Below are 13,907 nucleotides of genomic sequence, written 5' to 3' on the forward strand. Positions count from 1 at the left end.
CGAAAAGGAAACAGCGTTCCATTCAGGCAGGACAATGAGGGGTGCAGACATCCCTGCCCAGGTTTCTGCAGTGTGGAAGTCACAGGCCTCTTCTGCGCTGGATATGTGCCCCAGTTCCTACTGCAAAACATTACTTTTGGCAGGCAAGCTACTATATATACACACCGGTGTTGTTAAATCCAGTTGTGGAAAGTGCAGAGGTGGCCTGGTTCAAATCTGTAGCACAACAGAAGTTCAGTGCCCATAAACCACTTTCAAACTGGCTGAAACCAGTATAAGACGAATCTGGATGGATATAGTATCAGACTTGACTAATTTAGGTTAAATCAGTTTATTGAACTTCTGTCCCAGATCCCCTCCAGATTCAAGCCACCTGCTCCAGCAGACCAGGGAGGTGTGCTCTAGTGCCCCCCCCAGCTTCTGGCTTGGGCCACTGCAGGCATATGGCTGCATTTCTGGAATCAAAAGTGAATGTCTGTTCATTTGTTTATTGGTTCAGTTTACACAGTTTAGACTAATCTGTGGAGATTGAATTGATTTAGCCTTGGGCTTTTTGATTGTCTGTACTTAGCCTGGGGGTTTGCAGTAGAACAACTACCCCATTGCTTATCACCACTGGCTGATAGTTCCCAAAGGCAGCTGCCTTTGGCAGTTCCCAAAGCCATTTGTACCATGTGGCAATCTAGTGGGTATGAAGCAGAGCAGCCTGGGATCAAGGAAATACTTGCAGCGTGGCTGCCTGGGGAAAAGGGATGCCTTAGCCAAATAACTCGAGGCCAACTAGCTTTTGCACTTCCTGAGTCTGGTGCTCTCATATGCCTTCTTAACCCCACTGTGGAAAAATGAAAGAGCAGCCAATCCATTTTGGGAAAATAAAGCAAGTTCAACAGCTTCACTTTAGCCATCCTGGCTGGCAATAGGAAAGCAGAGAAAGGCTGTCCTGACAAGCTGACACCTCTGACACGGGAACAGTGCAGGGGTTGGCCATGGCACCCCCTTCCTAACGCAAGCTGAACTGGCATTGCAAAGACCCTTCCATTAGACTCCAACTGCAGAATTAATTACTGGGGAGCTGAGAAGGGGAAACATGAAACAAAGAGCTAAATTGTGTATTGGAAGGGCAGGGGTGAGGGAAGGAACCTACAATCAGTAATGGAATTTAAGAAGAAAAAAAAAAAAAAAAAAGAGGCAGGGCAAATATGTGTCTGCTTACTAGGAAAGATGAGAACAAGCCAAGGAAGTGTCATGATGAGGCCGGGTGCAGCTGAGCTATAGAAAACATGCTCACAATAAGGCAATGTACTTTCACTCGCAGACATGTGTTACCCCATAGAGAGTGAGAACTTTGGCCCAAAGCTACCCGTGTGGTTACTTATTCTGTTCAAGATTCAATTGTGACCCTTGGGCCCACAGCAGTTGAGCACAACAGAAGCATTCACAGGTTTTTATCCTTCCAACACCCATCCCTTGGAGATCGGGAATGATTTACCCAACACGTTTAGAGATGGGTATTACAAGCCTGGGACGTTACTATGCAGTAAGATGGGTATGAATGTATGGTGCACTAGCTACTCTGCACTAGCCCCATATGCAGACACTCTTCAGTGAGACTCTGCAGGGGCTGTTTATTTCACTTTGAAAATGGATTAAGCCTCCTCAGCCTTAGTCAGCAGGAGTTAATGAGGAATACCATATTTTTTCACATACAACATGCACCAAGCCCCCAAAAGAGCTATTGGAAACTGCAGTGCAATTTATATGCAAGAAATAAGGTAAGAATAGTTTCTGCCTTACCAGGCAAAAGTGGAAGTCAGATCTGCATACAACTTACAGGCAGCAGAACAGAGAGCAGGTTCAGCTCTGCTGCTGCTGCTACTCGGTTACTTACTACAAGAAACGTTTGGTTTTGTTCTTTAGTCCGCCTTTCAAGAAACAAGATGCGAGTTTTATTTTTGGGTGGGTTTTGTGAGCAAATATGGTTGACAGCGTGCTTTAAGTTCACACCAAGTAGAGAAGCCCTAAGCAGCTCACCCAAGGAATGTATCGCCAAGCTAGAAATTGAACCATGCCATTAAAGTCTAGGCCAGAACCTCATCTACTTAACCAGGTGTTTTGTCCTTAAATACTCACATTTTAGTATTTCCCCATTTATTTTCCTTCCCCATTACCTTCTTTTTCTGTTCTGCTGCTTTGAGGACCAGGCCTGCGGCTGCTTACCTTCCAAATACAGGAGCAAAACTTTCCCAGCATCAAGCCTGAATAATTTATCACTGTCCAAATGCAGGCGAGTCAACAGCTCTGAATATATTTTTCCATGACTCTGTTAGGGTGTGGGCTGTCCTCCTCCCCAGCATCCCGGTGGGACAGCAGTCCTGCATTTGTAACCCACGCAATGGACAACCAGAGGGGAAGGTGCTCAATCTAAGCATGTGCTGTTGAGAAGAACAAGAGTCTTATTTCTTGAGGACACAACTTACCTCTGGGTCTGGATCCAACACATTTACATCAGTGTAAACTGCTTTTACGCTGGGGTGAACAAGGAGGAGACACAATGTAAACCTTTGTGCCAGCGTGCTTACCAGGGTTTGGGGAAAAGCAGCAGGAAAGATAAACCAGTGTAGCTTGCTGTGTGTCCATGCTTTTCCCAGATTACCCATTTGTTCATTACTATTGCATGTTCTCTTACTACCCGGTGGAAAGGCAGAATAATAGTTGCCTATTGTTGCAGGAAGCCCAAGGCAACTGCTTGTCTGTCCACTGTGGATTGCAGTACAATTGTGTCAATGTAGATGAATTATACCAGTGTTAACATGCTGTCTCTTCTGTTTGCCTAAGACTCCCTTTACTGCTGCTTCTTGAGTCAAAGCCCAGCAAGCTTTTTCCTATTAGTTAGCCCCATTACCAACGGGTATGTGGACACATGCCATCCAAAATGCTACTGATTTTGGGATCCTTACCTTGTTTACAGCAAAATTTACAAAGTTATTTTTACATAGTTTCCAGGGTCGGAAGGGACCTGAGCAGATCATCTAGTCGCCCTGCCAAGGCAGGAAAGAAAACTGGGGTCAAACAACCCCAGCAAGATGTTCGTCTAACCTCCTCTTAAACACCCCCAGGGTAGAAGCCTGCACCACTTCTCTTGGAAGTTGGTTCCAGACCCTAGCCGCCCTGACCGTGAAGTAGCGCCTCCCGGTATCTAACCTAAACCTACCCTCTGCCAGCTTGTGACTGTTATTCCTGGTCACTCCTGGCGGTGCTCGGGGGAACAGTGACTCCCCCACTGCCTGCTGATCCCCCCTGACTAGTTTATAACAGGCCACAAGATCCCCCCTCAGCCTTCTCTTGTGGAGGCTGAACAGGTTCAGGTCCCGTAGCCTCTCCTCGTAGGGCCTGCCCTATTGTCCCCTGATCATAGGGGTGGCCTCCTCGGGACCCTCTCCATGCTGTCGCAGGATGCAGTACTCCAGCTGCGGCCTGACCAGTGCCGCATAGAGGGGGAGGATCACCTCCCTGGACCTGCTCGAGATGCATCTGTGGATGCAGGACAAGGTGCGGTTGGCCTTCCTGACTGCATCCCCACACTGCCGGCCCATGTTCATCTTGGAGTCAATGATGACCCCAAGATCCTTTTCCGCCTCCGTGCTGACAAGAGGGGAGTTCCCCAACCGGTAGGTATGGTGCCGGTTGTTCCTCCCCAGGTGCAGCACCTTGCACTTGTCTGTGTTGAAACCCATCCTATTCTCGTCCACCCACCCTTGTAACCTGTCTAGGTCTGATTGTAGCCTGTTGCATCCTTCCAGTGTGCCCACATCCCACCCACCTTACAACAGAGACCCTCAGCACCAATCCTATGCATGTCCAGGGCAGGTATAGCAAGGGCAGCTTCCTGCACGCTTCACACTCCCAGCCCACTCCGTCCCTTTATGGAAGACTGCAGGTCCCACGGCAGCAGCAATCAGCCTCTCTCACACCAGTGACCCGCATGGCAAAAGGGACTAGGCTGTTGGGAGTCAAGTTGCAATCAGTTCCTCCCTTCAACTATCTACCTACTCCCCCCTTTCTCCTTCCCCATCACCCATCATCCTTCCCACCTAGTCTCAGTGCTTCTCTTTCCAGTCCATCCACCTCTCTCCATCTCTCTAGTCTTCCCCCTCATCCCTCCATTTTTCTCACCCCTCCCTTCTTTTTAAATGCTGTTGTCATTCCTCCATTTTTCCCCCTTCCCCTTAGTCACTCTCCTTCTCTGTTCTTCCCTCCCTCACGCCCTTTTTCCCGCCTTTTTAACCCCATCCCCTCTTGCGCATGCGCCCCAGAACCGCACCAACCCCGCCCGACGGGTTGCGCATTCGAGGTCGAGCACGCACTCTCTGGGCATGTGCATCGCCGAGGGCCAGGCAGAGGCTTGTGAGCCTCGGCGCATGCGCCATGATGACCCAGCATTAGAGTAGAGCGGGCGCCTGATTCTCAGTTGGCGCACGCGTACTTATTAATCAAGAGTGGGGCGGGAGGAGGCTTCTGCGCATGCGTAGTAGGAGGATGGTTTTCCCCCAGTTCCTCGCTGCCTTGCAGCTCTCGGCGCATGCGCGCGGGGCGGCCCACGGCCCAGGCGGCGGAGGCAAGATGGCGGCGGTGGTACAGAACGTCGTGAAGCTGTGAGTGGTTTCGCCCCCCACCTCCTTTTACCCTCCCCCTTGGCGGGGGCAGTGGTGCAGTCCGGACCTCAGCCGCGCAAATGGAACGGGAGGACCCCCGGACGAGACCAAGTCTCCCGGAAAGGGGAGGGACGGACTCGCTCTCCCTCTCCGGGGCTTTCATTGTTCGGCGCAAAGTTTCTCAGCCCGGCTCCTAGTTTGGGGGGAGGACCCGCCCCCCCACCCTGGGAATGCGCTGGGAGGGGGGGACCCCTTCCCCCCAGGGTCACTTCGGAGCGCCCGTGGAGGGGGGATGGGGGGTTGTGGGGAACAATGGGGGCCCTATAGGGAAGGGGGGGTCTTCTGGGGGGAAGGGGCTGGGTGGGTTGTGGGAGGGGCAGTTCTTAGGGGGGTCTTTGGGGTGGGGGGTTAGGAGGGGATGTGGGGGAAGGAGTCTCTAGAAGGGGAGAGGTGCCCCCAATAGAGGGTCTGGGGGAGCAGGGGGAAAGGGAGCCCCCATATTGTGGGTCGGGCTTAGGGGTGGAGAGGGGAGAAGCTTCTCTTCTACTAGACCCTTGGGGGCAAGGGGGTGTCAAATCCTCTCCCCAGGGTCCCTGAGCAGGGACAGGAAGCTGAGAGGGGAAGGTTTTGAGCCCCCTGCATAAGGGGACTTATGGAGGGAGTGGGGAGAAACCCCCTCCCATCAACTTCCTGTGGGGTGGATAGGGAAGAAAATCCCCCCCAGTGGTCCCTGAGGGCAGCCCTGCAGGGATCCTTGGGGTGAAAGGAAAGACAAGGACCCCAAAGGGGGGAAAAGGGACCTGGGGAGTGGGGGACAAGGGAGGAAGAGATCACCCTGCTGTGAAGGGGTAGGGGGGAGCTCCAGTGCTGTTCTCACAATCCCGGCTTGCAAAATCATGGTGAATCAGCTAGAATCTGCCCTGAAACTGAGGAGGGCTTGGAACTGATGAGTGTTTGGGGATGGGGTGGGTTAGGATGGTATAGGGGTGTGGGATTGGATGGGGAGGGGCGTTCCTTCATAATGTCTCTGGCTTTGTCCTTTCTCCAGTGCATCCAAAGGATGCCTGTAACATGGGAGGTCTGGCTGAATCCTCAGTGGGAGCAGTACCTGGGACACTGGGGTAACTCCTGGAGGCTAATCGTAGTTTCATAGTTTCTAGGGTCGGAAGAGACCTGAGCAGATCATCTAGTCTGACCCCCTGCCATGGCAGGAAAGAGTACTGGGGTCAAACGACCCCAGCAAGATGTTCATCTAACCTCCTCTTAAACACCCCCAGGGTAGGAGCCTGCACCACTTCTCTTGGAAGTTGGTTCCAGACCCTAGCCGCCCTGACCGCGAAGTAGCGCCTCCCGGTATCTAACCTAAACCTACCCTCTGCCAGCTTGTGACCGTTATTCCTGGTCACTCCTGGCGGTGCTCGGGGGAACAGTGACTCCCCCACTGTCTGCTGATCCCCCCTGACTAGTTTATAACAGGCCACTAGATCCCCCCTCAGCCTTCTCTTGTGGAGGCTGAACAGGTTCAGGTCCCGTAGCCTCTCCTCGTAGGGCCTGCCCTGTTGTCTCCTGATCGTGCGAGTGGCCTCCTCTGGACCCTCTCCATGCTGCCCACATCCCTCCTGAAGTGCGGGGCCCAGAACTGGACGCAGCACTCCAGCTGCAGCCTGACCAGTGCCGCATAGAGGGGGAGGATCACCTCCCTGGACCTGCTCGAGATGCATCTGTGGATGCATGACAAGGTGCGGTTGGTCTTCCTAACTGCCTCCGCACACTGCCAGCCCATGTTCATCTTGGAGTCAATGATGACCCCAAGATCCTTTTCCGCCTCCGTGCTGTCAAGAGGGGAGTTCCCTAACCTGTAGGTATGGTGCCGGTTGTTCCTCCCCAGGTGCAGCACCTTGCACTTGTCTGTGTTGAAACCCATCCTATTCTCGTCCGTCCACCCCTGTAACCTGTCCAGGTCTGATTGTAGCCTGTTGCATCCTTCCAGTGTGCCCATGTCCCCCCACATCTTAGTGTCATCAGCAAATCTGAACAGGGTGCTTTTTACCCCCTCGTCCAAATCACTCATGAAGATGTTGAACAGTGCGGGCCCAAGGACCGAGCCCTGGGGGACCCCACTGCCCACGTCCTTCCAGGTTGAGAAGGACCCATCTACTACCACCCTCTGGGTGCAGCCCTCCAGCCAGTTGGCTACCCATTTGACTGTGTGGGTGTCTACACCACAGCCCCCCAGTTTCTTAATGAGAATGGGGTGAGAGACAGCGTCAAAAGCCTTCCGGAAGTCCAGGAAGACTATATCCACTGCTGCCCCTGCCTCTAATGATCTGGTGACCTGATCGTAAAAGGCCACCAGGTTGGTCTGACAGGACCTGCCACTGATGAACCCGTGCTGGTTGCTCCTAAGCATGCAGTCCCCTGCTGGCCCCTCCTGGATGTGTGCCAGCATAATTTTCTCAAACAGCTTGCCTAGGATCGAGGTGAGACTAACCGGCCTATAGTTTCCCGGGTCCTCCTTCCTGCCTTTTTTGAAGATGGGGACCACGGCCCTCTTCCAGTCCTCCAGTGCCTCACCAGAGCACCACGAGTGCTTGTGCAGCCGTGCCAGGGGACTTGCACGGCTATGCTTCTGCTAGAATTCATCCTTTTCAGCCAAGCTTCTGCTTTCTCTTGTGAAAAGAGAGTTTCTTCCCCTTACAGTGCACCAAACAGCAGGAATTCTTAAAAAAAAATATATATGCCTTAGGACAAGGCTGCGCTGGGTGCTGTACGTGCCCCCCAAGGCTGAGATGTCCAGCTGTGGTATGGGGCTAATGACACTTACCTGTCTTGTCTATACAGTGAGTTACTCTGGGCAGGGGCTGGTTTTCACTGGGGGACTGAGCAGCGCCTTGCGGGGTTATACAGTGCCCAGCATGACAGGCCCCAGTTTCAGCCTGGGCGTTTGTAGTGCAATCCCAGTCTGGAAATGGCTCATGGAACTTGTAGCCCACGGGGGAGAAAAACCATTCTGCAGTCAGCCTGGATAGAGGCTGGAGCTTGGACTCAGTTATCTCAAACCTCTCTCTTCCTTCATGGGAGGTTTGTGAAGATAAAGTGTGTTAAAGATCCTGGGGGTCCTTGGGTTCTGCAGTGGGCAGTCGCTGCCCTACAGTATGCTTTCTGGCCCCAAATCTGTACTGCAGCATCTCCCTGCAAGGGTATATCTAACCCCCACCGATCTGTGAGTAACCTTTTGTACATCTCTGGGTAGTCAGGATGCTCAAAAAGCCAGTGAAATAGAAAGTATTGCATTATCCACTTGGTCACATGAGGGTGGAATTTATTTATTTTTCATGAAAAGGGAGGCTGTTTGCTTTTTGGAGCAGAAAGTTGTGAATGCCTTTTTGCAGTGAGGATGGCTGAGGAGCTGCCGCCCAGTCTTAAAAAGCCAGCATTGGTCTCCTGATTGCGGCTTAGTGTGTTTTAACGGTCCCAAGGCGTGTTATCTCTGTGCAAACCTTTCAGGAAGCCTTTATGTCAAGGCATGAGCTTGCCCTGCTTTGTTTCTATCGTTGGAAAAATTGCGAATCTCTTGCTGCCATTGAAAAACAGGCAGGAATTTTGTAAAGGGGTTTCACAGGGCTCTTTTTCCATTCCTTGCCCCCCCCCCGAAGTATACGGTCCATTTCCTTTCCCCATAATTAATTGTAATAACTTCCAGCACAAAACTCTTTTTTGAGACTCTTGGCAATGGGGGTGGAAGTAACTGTATTAGCTGAAGCCATCCATAAAATGGGGTTTTGAGCATAATTTCTCTGGTTAGTGCCAGCTAGATAACTTCTGCTGTGGTGATTGGAAACTGAGGCTGCTATGTAAAATTGTCCTGAGATGCAGTCCCAGCTTTGAAGATCTTATTATCCAAATGGACATAGGAAAATGGGAGAGTATTTTTGGGGGGCAGGGGGGAGGATGGGGAAATGATGATATTGGAAACAGACCTCCTGTGTTGTCTCACTGTGGTTCTTAATTCACGACCCCTGCTATGTCTCAAGCAGTATTTGTAAAACCTTTTAAGGAAACATTTTTTGTGGAACAGGAGTCAGATCTTGCCCTCAAGCTGACCAGCGTAAAACCTGGATGATTCCTTTAAAATCTGTGGAGCTGTTCTGTGTATAATTGAAGTCAGAATATGTTCCTCTGTATGCTTTCTCAAAGTGGTTGGCTAGGGAAATCGGTATGAGATAAGACAATTTTTAAAAGGGGGTGCAGGAAAGAGATACTGTATTTAATTGTATACCACATGCCTTCAGATAAGACTGGCACCTTGTCTGGGGGCAAAGTAAATGAAAGAAAAGAAAGATTCGTTCCATTTCACCAGAGTGTTCAGAACCATTTAAGACAAGCCCCCTAAGTTTCAATAACTAGTCTTAGGGGAAAAAAGGTAAGTGTGGTATCTGCATAAATAAGGTGTTTATTTTGTCCTTCAGTGTGGCCTGAACCCTTGTAAAGAGGCTGAGTTCATAGGATCATAGGGAAGTTGGGCTGGGATGGACCTCAGGAGGTCACATCTAGTCCAGCCTCCTGCTCAAGGTAAGAAAGACACCAGCCAAGTGTCTGTCCAACTTGCTGAGCATTTCCAATGCGCGGCCACCCTCAGAGTTGGGACGTTCTTTCTTATCTCCCACCTCAATTTCCCCTGCTGCGTGCTTGAGGCTATTGCTCCTAGTCCTGTCCCTTGCAGTCACAGAGAGAAGCCTGTCTCCCCATCCCATATAATTGCTCTTCAGGGTTTTGAGACTGTGATCAAATCTCCCCCTTAGTCTTCTCCAGACTAAATGCTCCTACTTGTTTCAGCTTGTCCTTGTATCATAAGCCATGCTTCCCAGGCTTGTAATCATTATTGTCCACCTCCTTCTTGAAGTGTGGGGCCCAAAAATGGACGTGGGACTCCAGGTGAGGCCTCACTTGTGCTGAACGGGGCGAGAGAGATACTGCCTTTGACTTGCAAGAGACACTTCTGTTAATACAGCCCAGTCTGGTGTTGGCTTTGTTTGCAGCAAAAGCGCCCTGTTGGCTCGTATTCAGGTTATGCTCTACAGTAACCCCCAAGTCTTTCTCTGCAGTTTTGCAGCCCAGGCAGTCATGCCCCAGTCTGTGGTTGTGCTTGCAGTTATTCTGCAGGACATCTAGATTCCAGAATGAATTCCTGTCAGTGTTTGAGGTATCAAAGAACTCTTTTTTTTTTTCTTTCCTTCCTTCCTTTGGATATTTTTGTATTTGTGGGACTTAAACCAAAAATAACAGCATGGGGGAGGTTGTTCAAGGGAGAGTTGTACTTTTGTTTGATGTTTTGAGGCTAATTAAGCTCTCTTCAGTGAACGCAGAGGAGTGGCGTTATGATAAAACACAGGAACGAGAAGTCCAGGCTGATTGCACGTATTAGATGGAGCCACACAAAAATACAGATCCAATTCCAATAAAGAAGAGCTTCCACCTCTGTTTGAAGCAGAGAATTGAGCCATCTGCACATGGAAGTTTTCCTGTCTTCCACCAAGCTGCCTCTCTTTCCTGTGGCTTTTCCTGCTTTTAATTCTTCCCAACCCATTCTCTCTAGCTGCCTATACAGTCAAAGCTGCATCAGTCATTTCCAGGGGGATTCTTGCCCTGTTTCCCACAGCTGTAGAAACATTTTCCTCTCTGAAAACAGCACTAAAGTAACGTATTGGGAGAGCACTGCCCTTCGCATTTCGGGGCCTAAAACTTATTTTACAGAGGGTGGAATTTAACCCTGCTTTGCACAGGGAGAATTGACTCGCACTGTTAGTAAATCCAGGCACACAAGGTGCGAGTGTTGGGAATGGGAGCCAGTTCTATCCACCCACCATTCAGTGCTCTTTCTGCTCCTCTGTAGTGGGTTGGGGAGGGTGTCGTTTGTAGCCCAGTTGTGGGTACCAAAGATGCCCCCATCCAGTCTGCACCCATCTGAGGAGGTGTGCAGCAAATGCATACAGAGGTCTGGCTGGTGCATACGTAAATGCAGACCTGCATCTGCATCAGTAGTTGTCAACCAGGGTGCCGGCCTTGAAATGTCTGGGGTGGCATGCAATGTTAGCTCTGTTTGATATGAAAATATGATTGGCTGAGGAAACCCAGAGATTTCCAGTACGAATCCAGAGTGTCCAAACCCTTCTGACCTGTTAGGATCTTTCATAGTTCTTTGCAACAGAAAAATTGCTCTGTTCTTCGCCTGTGATGAGCTGGCATTTTCCGAGGGGGGCTTGGAGTCTAAAAAGATAGGGAACTGCCGATCTGAGTCCATGGCATAGTTCAGCCTATATTACAATTCAGGACCATGGTCTAACTAATTGGTGAATATACCTGGGTCTGCTTGTGTTGTTCAGTGTGGAAGCAGACTTTATCTCTAACCTAGCAGTCGGCAAAACTTGCGGTCTGTCCAGGGATGATGTTGTTAGCTCTGTATCTTCGTTTGGCTACCAGATCTTCCTCTACTTCAGTTAGTGCGAGTGGTCCTTAGGCCAGTCTGAAAGTCTGTGGGTCAGATGCGTGGCCAGGGGTAGGTTTTGCCTGAAATGCATATTGACCACTGTTATTTCCAGGAAGTATTTTTGGGCGTGTAAAAAGGCCGAGCCCTGTCGCTTATATTTGGCCTCAATAGCTCTATGAGATTTTAGGCTGTCGCACCCTGTCCTCAGTGGTTTCAGATCTAATTTGGGATGGAGGGTTTTAAAACTCACCCTTCCCTTGCATTGTGCCCCTCAATTGTGAATTTTCACGCAGAGTCTGAAAGCCCTTCTCCTGTGTGCCTTTTAACTCGTTACTCAGCCTCCTCACCCGTTTGTAATTACAGAGCTGCGTTCCCAAGCTGGATCAAACGCTTTCCTCCCCCCGCCACTGTCTGCCTTGCGCTCTCTGGTTTGATGTAGTCATTTTGGCCAGTATTAAAGTGTCAGGATCAATATACATCAGTGTAAACAAAGGGGAGTTACGCTAACATATTTATCCAATTTTCTTTCCTCTCCTGTCCCAGCATCAGGGAATATAAAACTCCTTTCTCCTGCGCTTTCTCCTACAGCAGCTGACAGCAGTCAGATTTTCTGCTTCCCTTCCCCACCATACTTTGTGGCGAGATTTTAACGTCCAAATTACAGTAATTACAGCTCATTCAATTAAGTGAGAGTTTTAGTGCTGCTGTAGCAAAAAGAAGGGAACCTGAAAGTGGGGGAGGGGGAAATTGCATTTAACCCAAGCAGCACAATTTTTCCTGTTGATCCCTGGTTTTCCCTTGGTGATTTTGTGCTAGCTGATTTCTTTTCTCTGCCCTGATCTATATTTTGAAGTGTAGTTTCAGCGTGGCATTATAATGGAATCGTAGAAATGTCCGGCTGGAAGGGACTGTAGGAGGTCATCTAGTTTAACCCCTTGCACGAGGCAGGTTTGTCGGTGTTCAAACCATCCCATGCAAGCGCTCATCTAACCTGTTCCTAAAAACTATGCAGCATCCTGCCATACGACTAGAAGACGCATTGTGCCAAGACCACCTAACCTTTTACAGGTAAAGCAGGGGACCTGGACTGGAGGATGCCAGCTGAGTGAGTGTAGGATGTCTGTTCTGCTTGAGTTTGGAGGTGGTACTGTTCTTAGGGGGATGCTCCATGTCTACGTGCTGCAGATCGGTGACCCATCAGTATCTTTGCAGTGCGTTTGAGGCCATTGCGTCTTCATGGCTGCAGGAGAAGTTCAGTGCCCTCCTCTCAAGCTGCAGTCCTCCATTGCTTGGCCTCAGTGAGGATCTCCATATCTGTGTGGCCTCCATGACAAACTCCACACCCCTGCTTTGTACCGCTAAACCCCAGAAAGAAGGCCTTCGAATAACGCTGAGGGTATGTTGTCCAGCACATGTGCTCTAGGCACTCGGCACCATTTCAAAGCTGCTATCTGGCCTCGATCTGGGGGCACTGGTGTGGAAGTGAGGGGGATGGGGCATCTTTCACACTGTGCCCAGGAGAGCCATTGGGTAAGCAGAGCATATTTGCGCGCAGTGATGCTGATGTGAGTGTTTCGGAGATGGCTTATAGTCATTCACACTTGTCTTAGCAGTTTTCCTCCTTGAGTGGCCCCCAACATAGTAATCCCTCCACCTGCCAAATCCATTTGCTTCTCAGTTGTCTGCTGGTGTTGTTATCTTAAACAGCACTGCTATTTGGGGCAAAAATAGGAGAGGAATCCTTTATCTCTGAAATGTCACCGGGGTAGAATTTGCTGAAGGTGCAAAAAAGTACCAGGGGATCTGTGATGACTGCGAGTGACTGACTGTTTTTTATCTGTTAGTGGATTTAATTACCTGTATTGATGTTCCAGATGGTAGAAATGGCTCATTACTGCCAGCAGAAAGGGGAGGGATGGGAGACAGAGTCTCGCTCTGTTTTGATGTGGGATCTATGAAGTTGTTTATGCGTGCTGTGGTTTTTTCACTTGTTGGATTAAATCTTTCAAGGATGATATTCTCTGCTGCTTTTAACACGTTCTTCTCTTCCGTACATTTGACCTTATCATCAGGGGTATGATTCAATAAAGCCTACTTTTGATTTCTTGCCGTCTCAGGCAGAGTATTTTGCATTGAGGTGAAACGGGACTAGAAGATAGTGGCAGAAATCAAAGCTGGGTCGAACTTGCGTGTCTGCTTCGTTTTCTTAGGGATAATTCCTTTTTTTTGTGGCTATTTAGACATCAAAATCTTAGTCTACAAATTTGCTGACGGTTCATATATAAACCAATGTAATGCTCTGGGATGCCTTATACCTCTCAAATAAGATACGCACCTTGTTTTGGAAAGGTAGAGTGAAGAAAAACTGTTTTCCTTTGAACCAAGCGGTTCAGAATCGGTTTCTTTTTTTTAAGATCCACAGCTTGATTTTTCAATTGCTAAATTTTCAGGGGAAAAGCTGAGTATGGTACGTGCATCAAATAAGGTTGTTTTCAGAGCTACCGTCTTGCATTAATATCTGTTTCAACTGTTGCTCGGAAAACTGCCATACGCAGTTCCTACGTGGTGCATCAGTTGGTGATGCTTTCTGAATGGTGCCGACTGGACTGATGTAATGATATCCTATTTTAAAAGTGGGGGTGATTTACCCCCCCAGTGGAACCAGTGCTGCTTTTGTCTCCTCTTCTGCAAAAGTGCATTTAAACTGGTGCAAAGGAAGGCAGCCAAGAATATCAGGTCTTGCCCTAGTAGGAGAAATTAAGAGGGTC

The 13,907-nt window shown here is 49.5% G+C and overlaps 1 protein-coding gene across 3 annotated transcripts in view; it reads left to right on the forward strand.

The window, feature by feature from the left end:
* Positions 1 to 4,499: 4,499 nt before the first annotated feature.
* Positions 4,500 to 13,907, forward strand: part of DPF2 (double PHD fingers 2) — a 36,368-nt gene continuing 26,960 nt past the window's right edge. For all 3 annotated transcript variants that reach the window (XM_090055092.1, XM_090055093.1, XM_090055094.1), the window contains exon 1: positions 4,500 to 4,652. In XM_090055092.1, the coding sequence (XP_089911218.1) occupies positions 4,522 to 4,652 (131 nt within the window). In that variant the 5' untranslated portion in view covers positions 4,500 to 4,521. The remainder of the gene's footprint in view (positions 4,653 to 13,907) is intronic.

The sequence above is a fragment of the Crocodylus siamensis genome, chromosome 6 (genome assembly GCF_052110815.1).
Source record: "Crocodylus siamensis isolate JL-2025a chromosome 6, ASM5211081v1, whole genome shotgun sequence".
NCBI lineage: Eukaryota > Metazoa > Chordata > Crocodylia > Crocodylidae > Crocodylus > Crocodylus siamensis.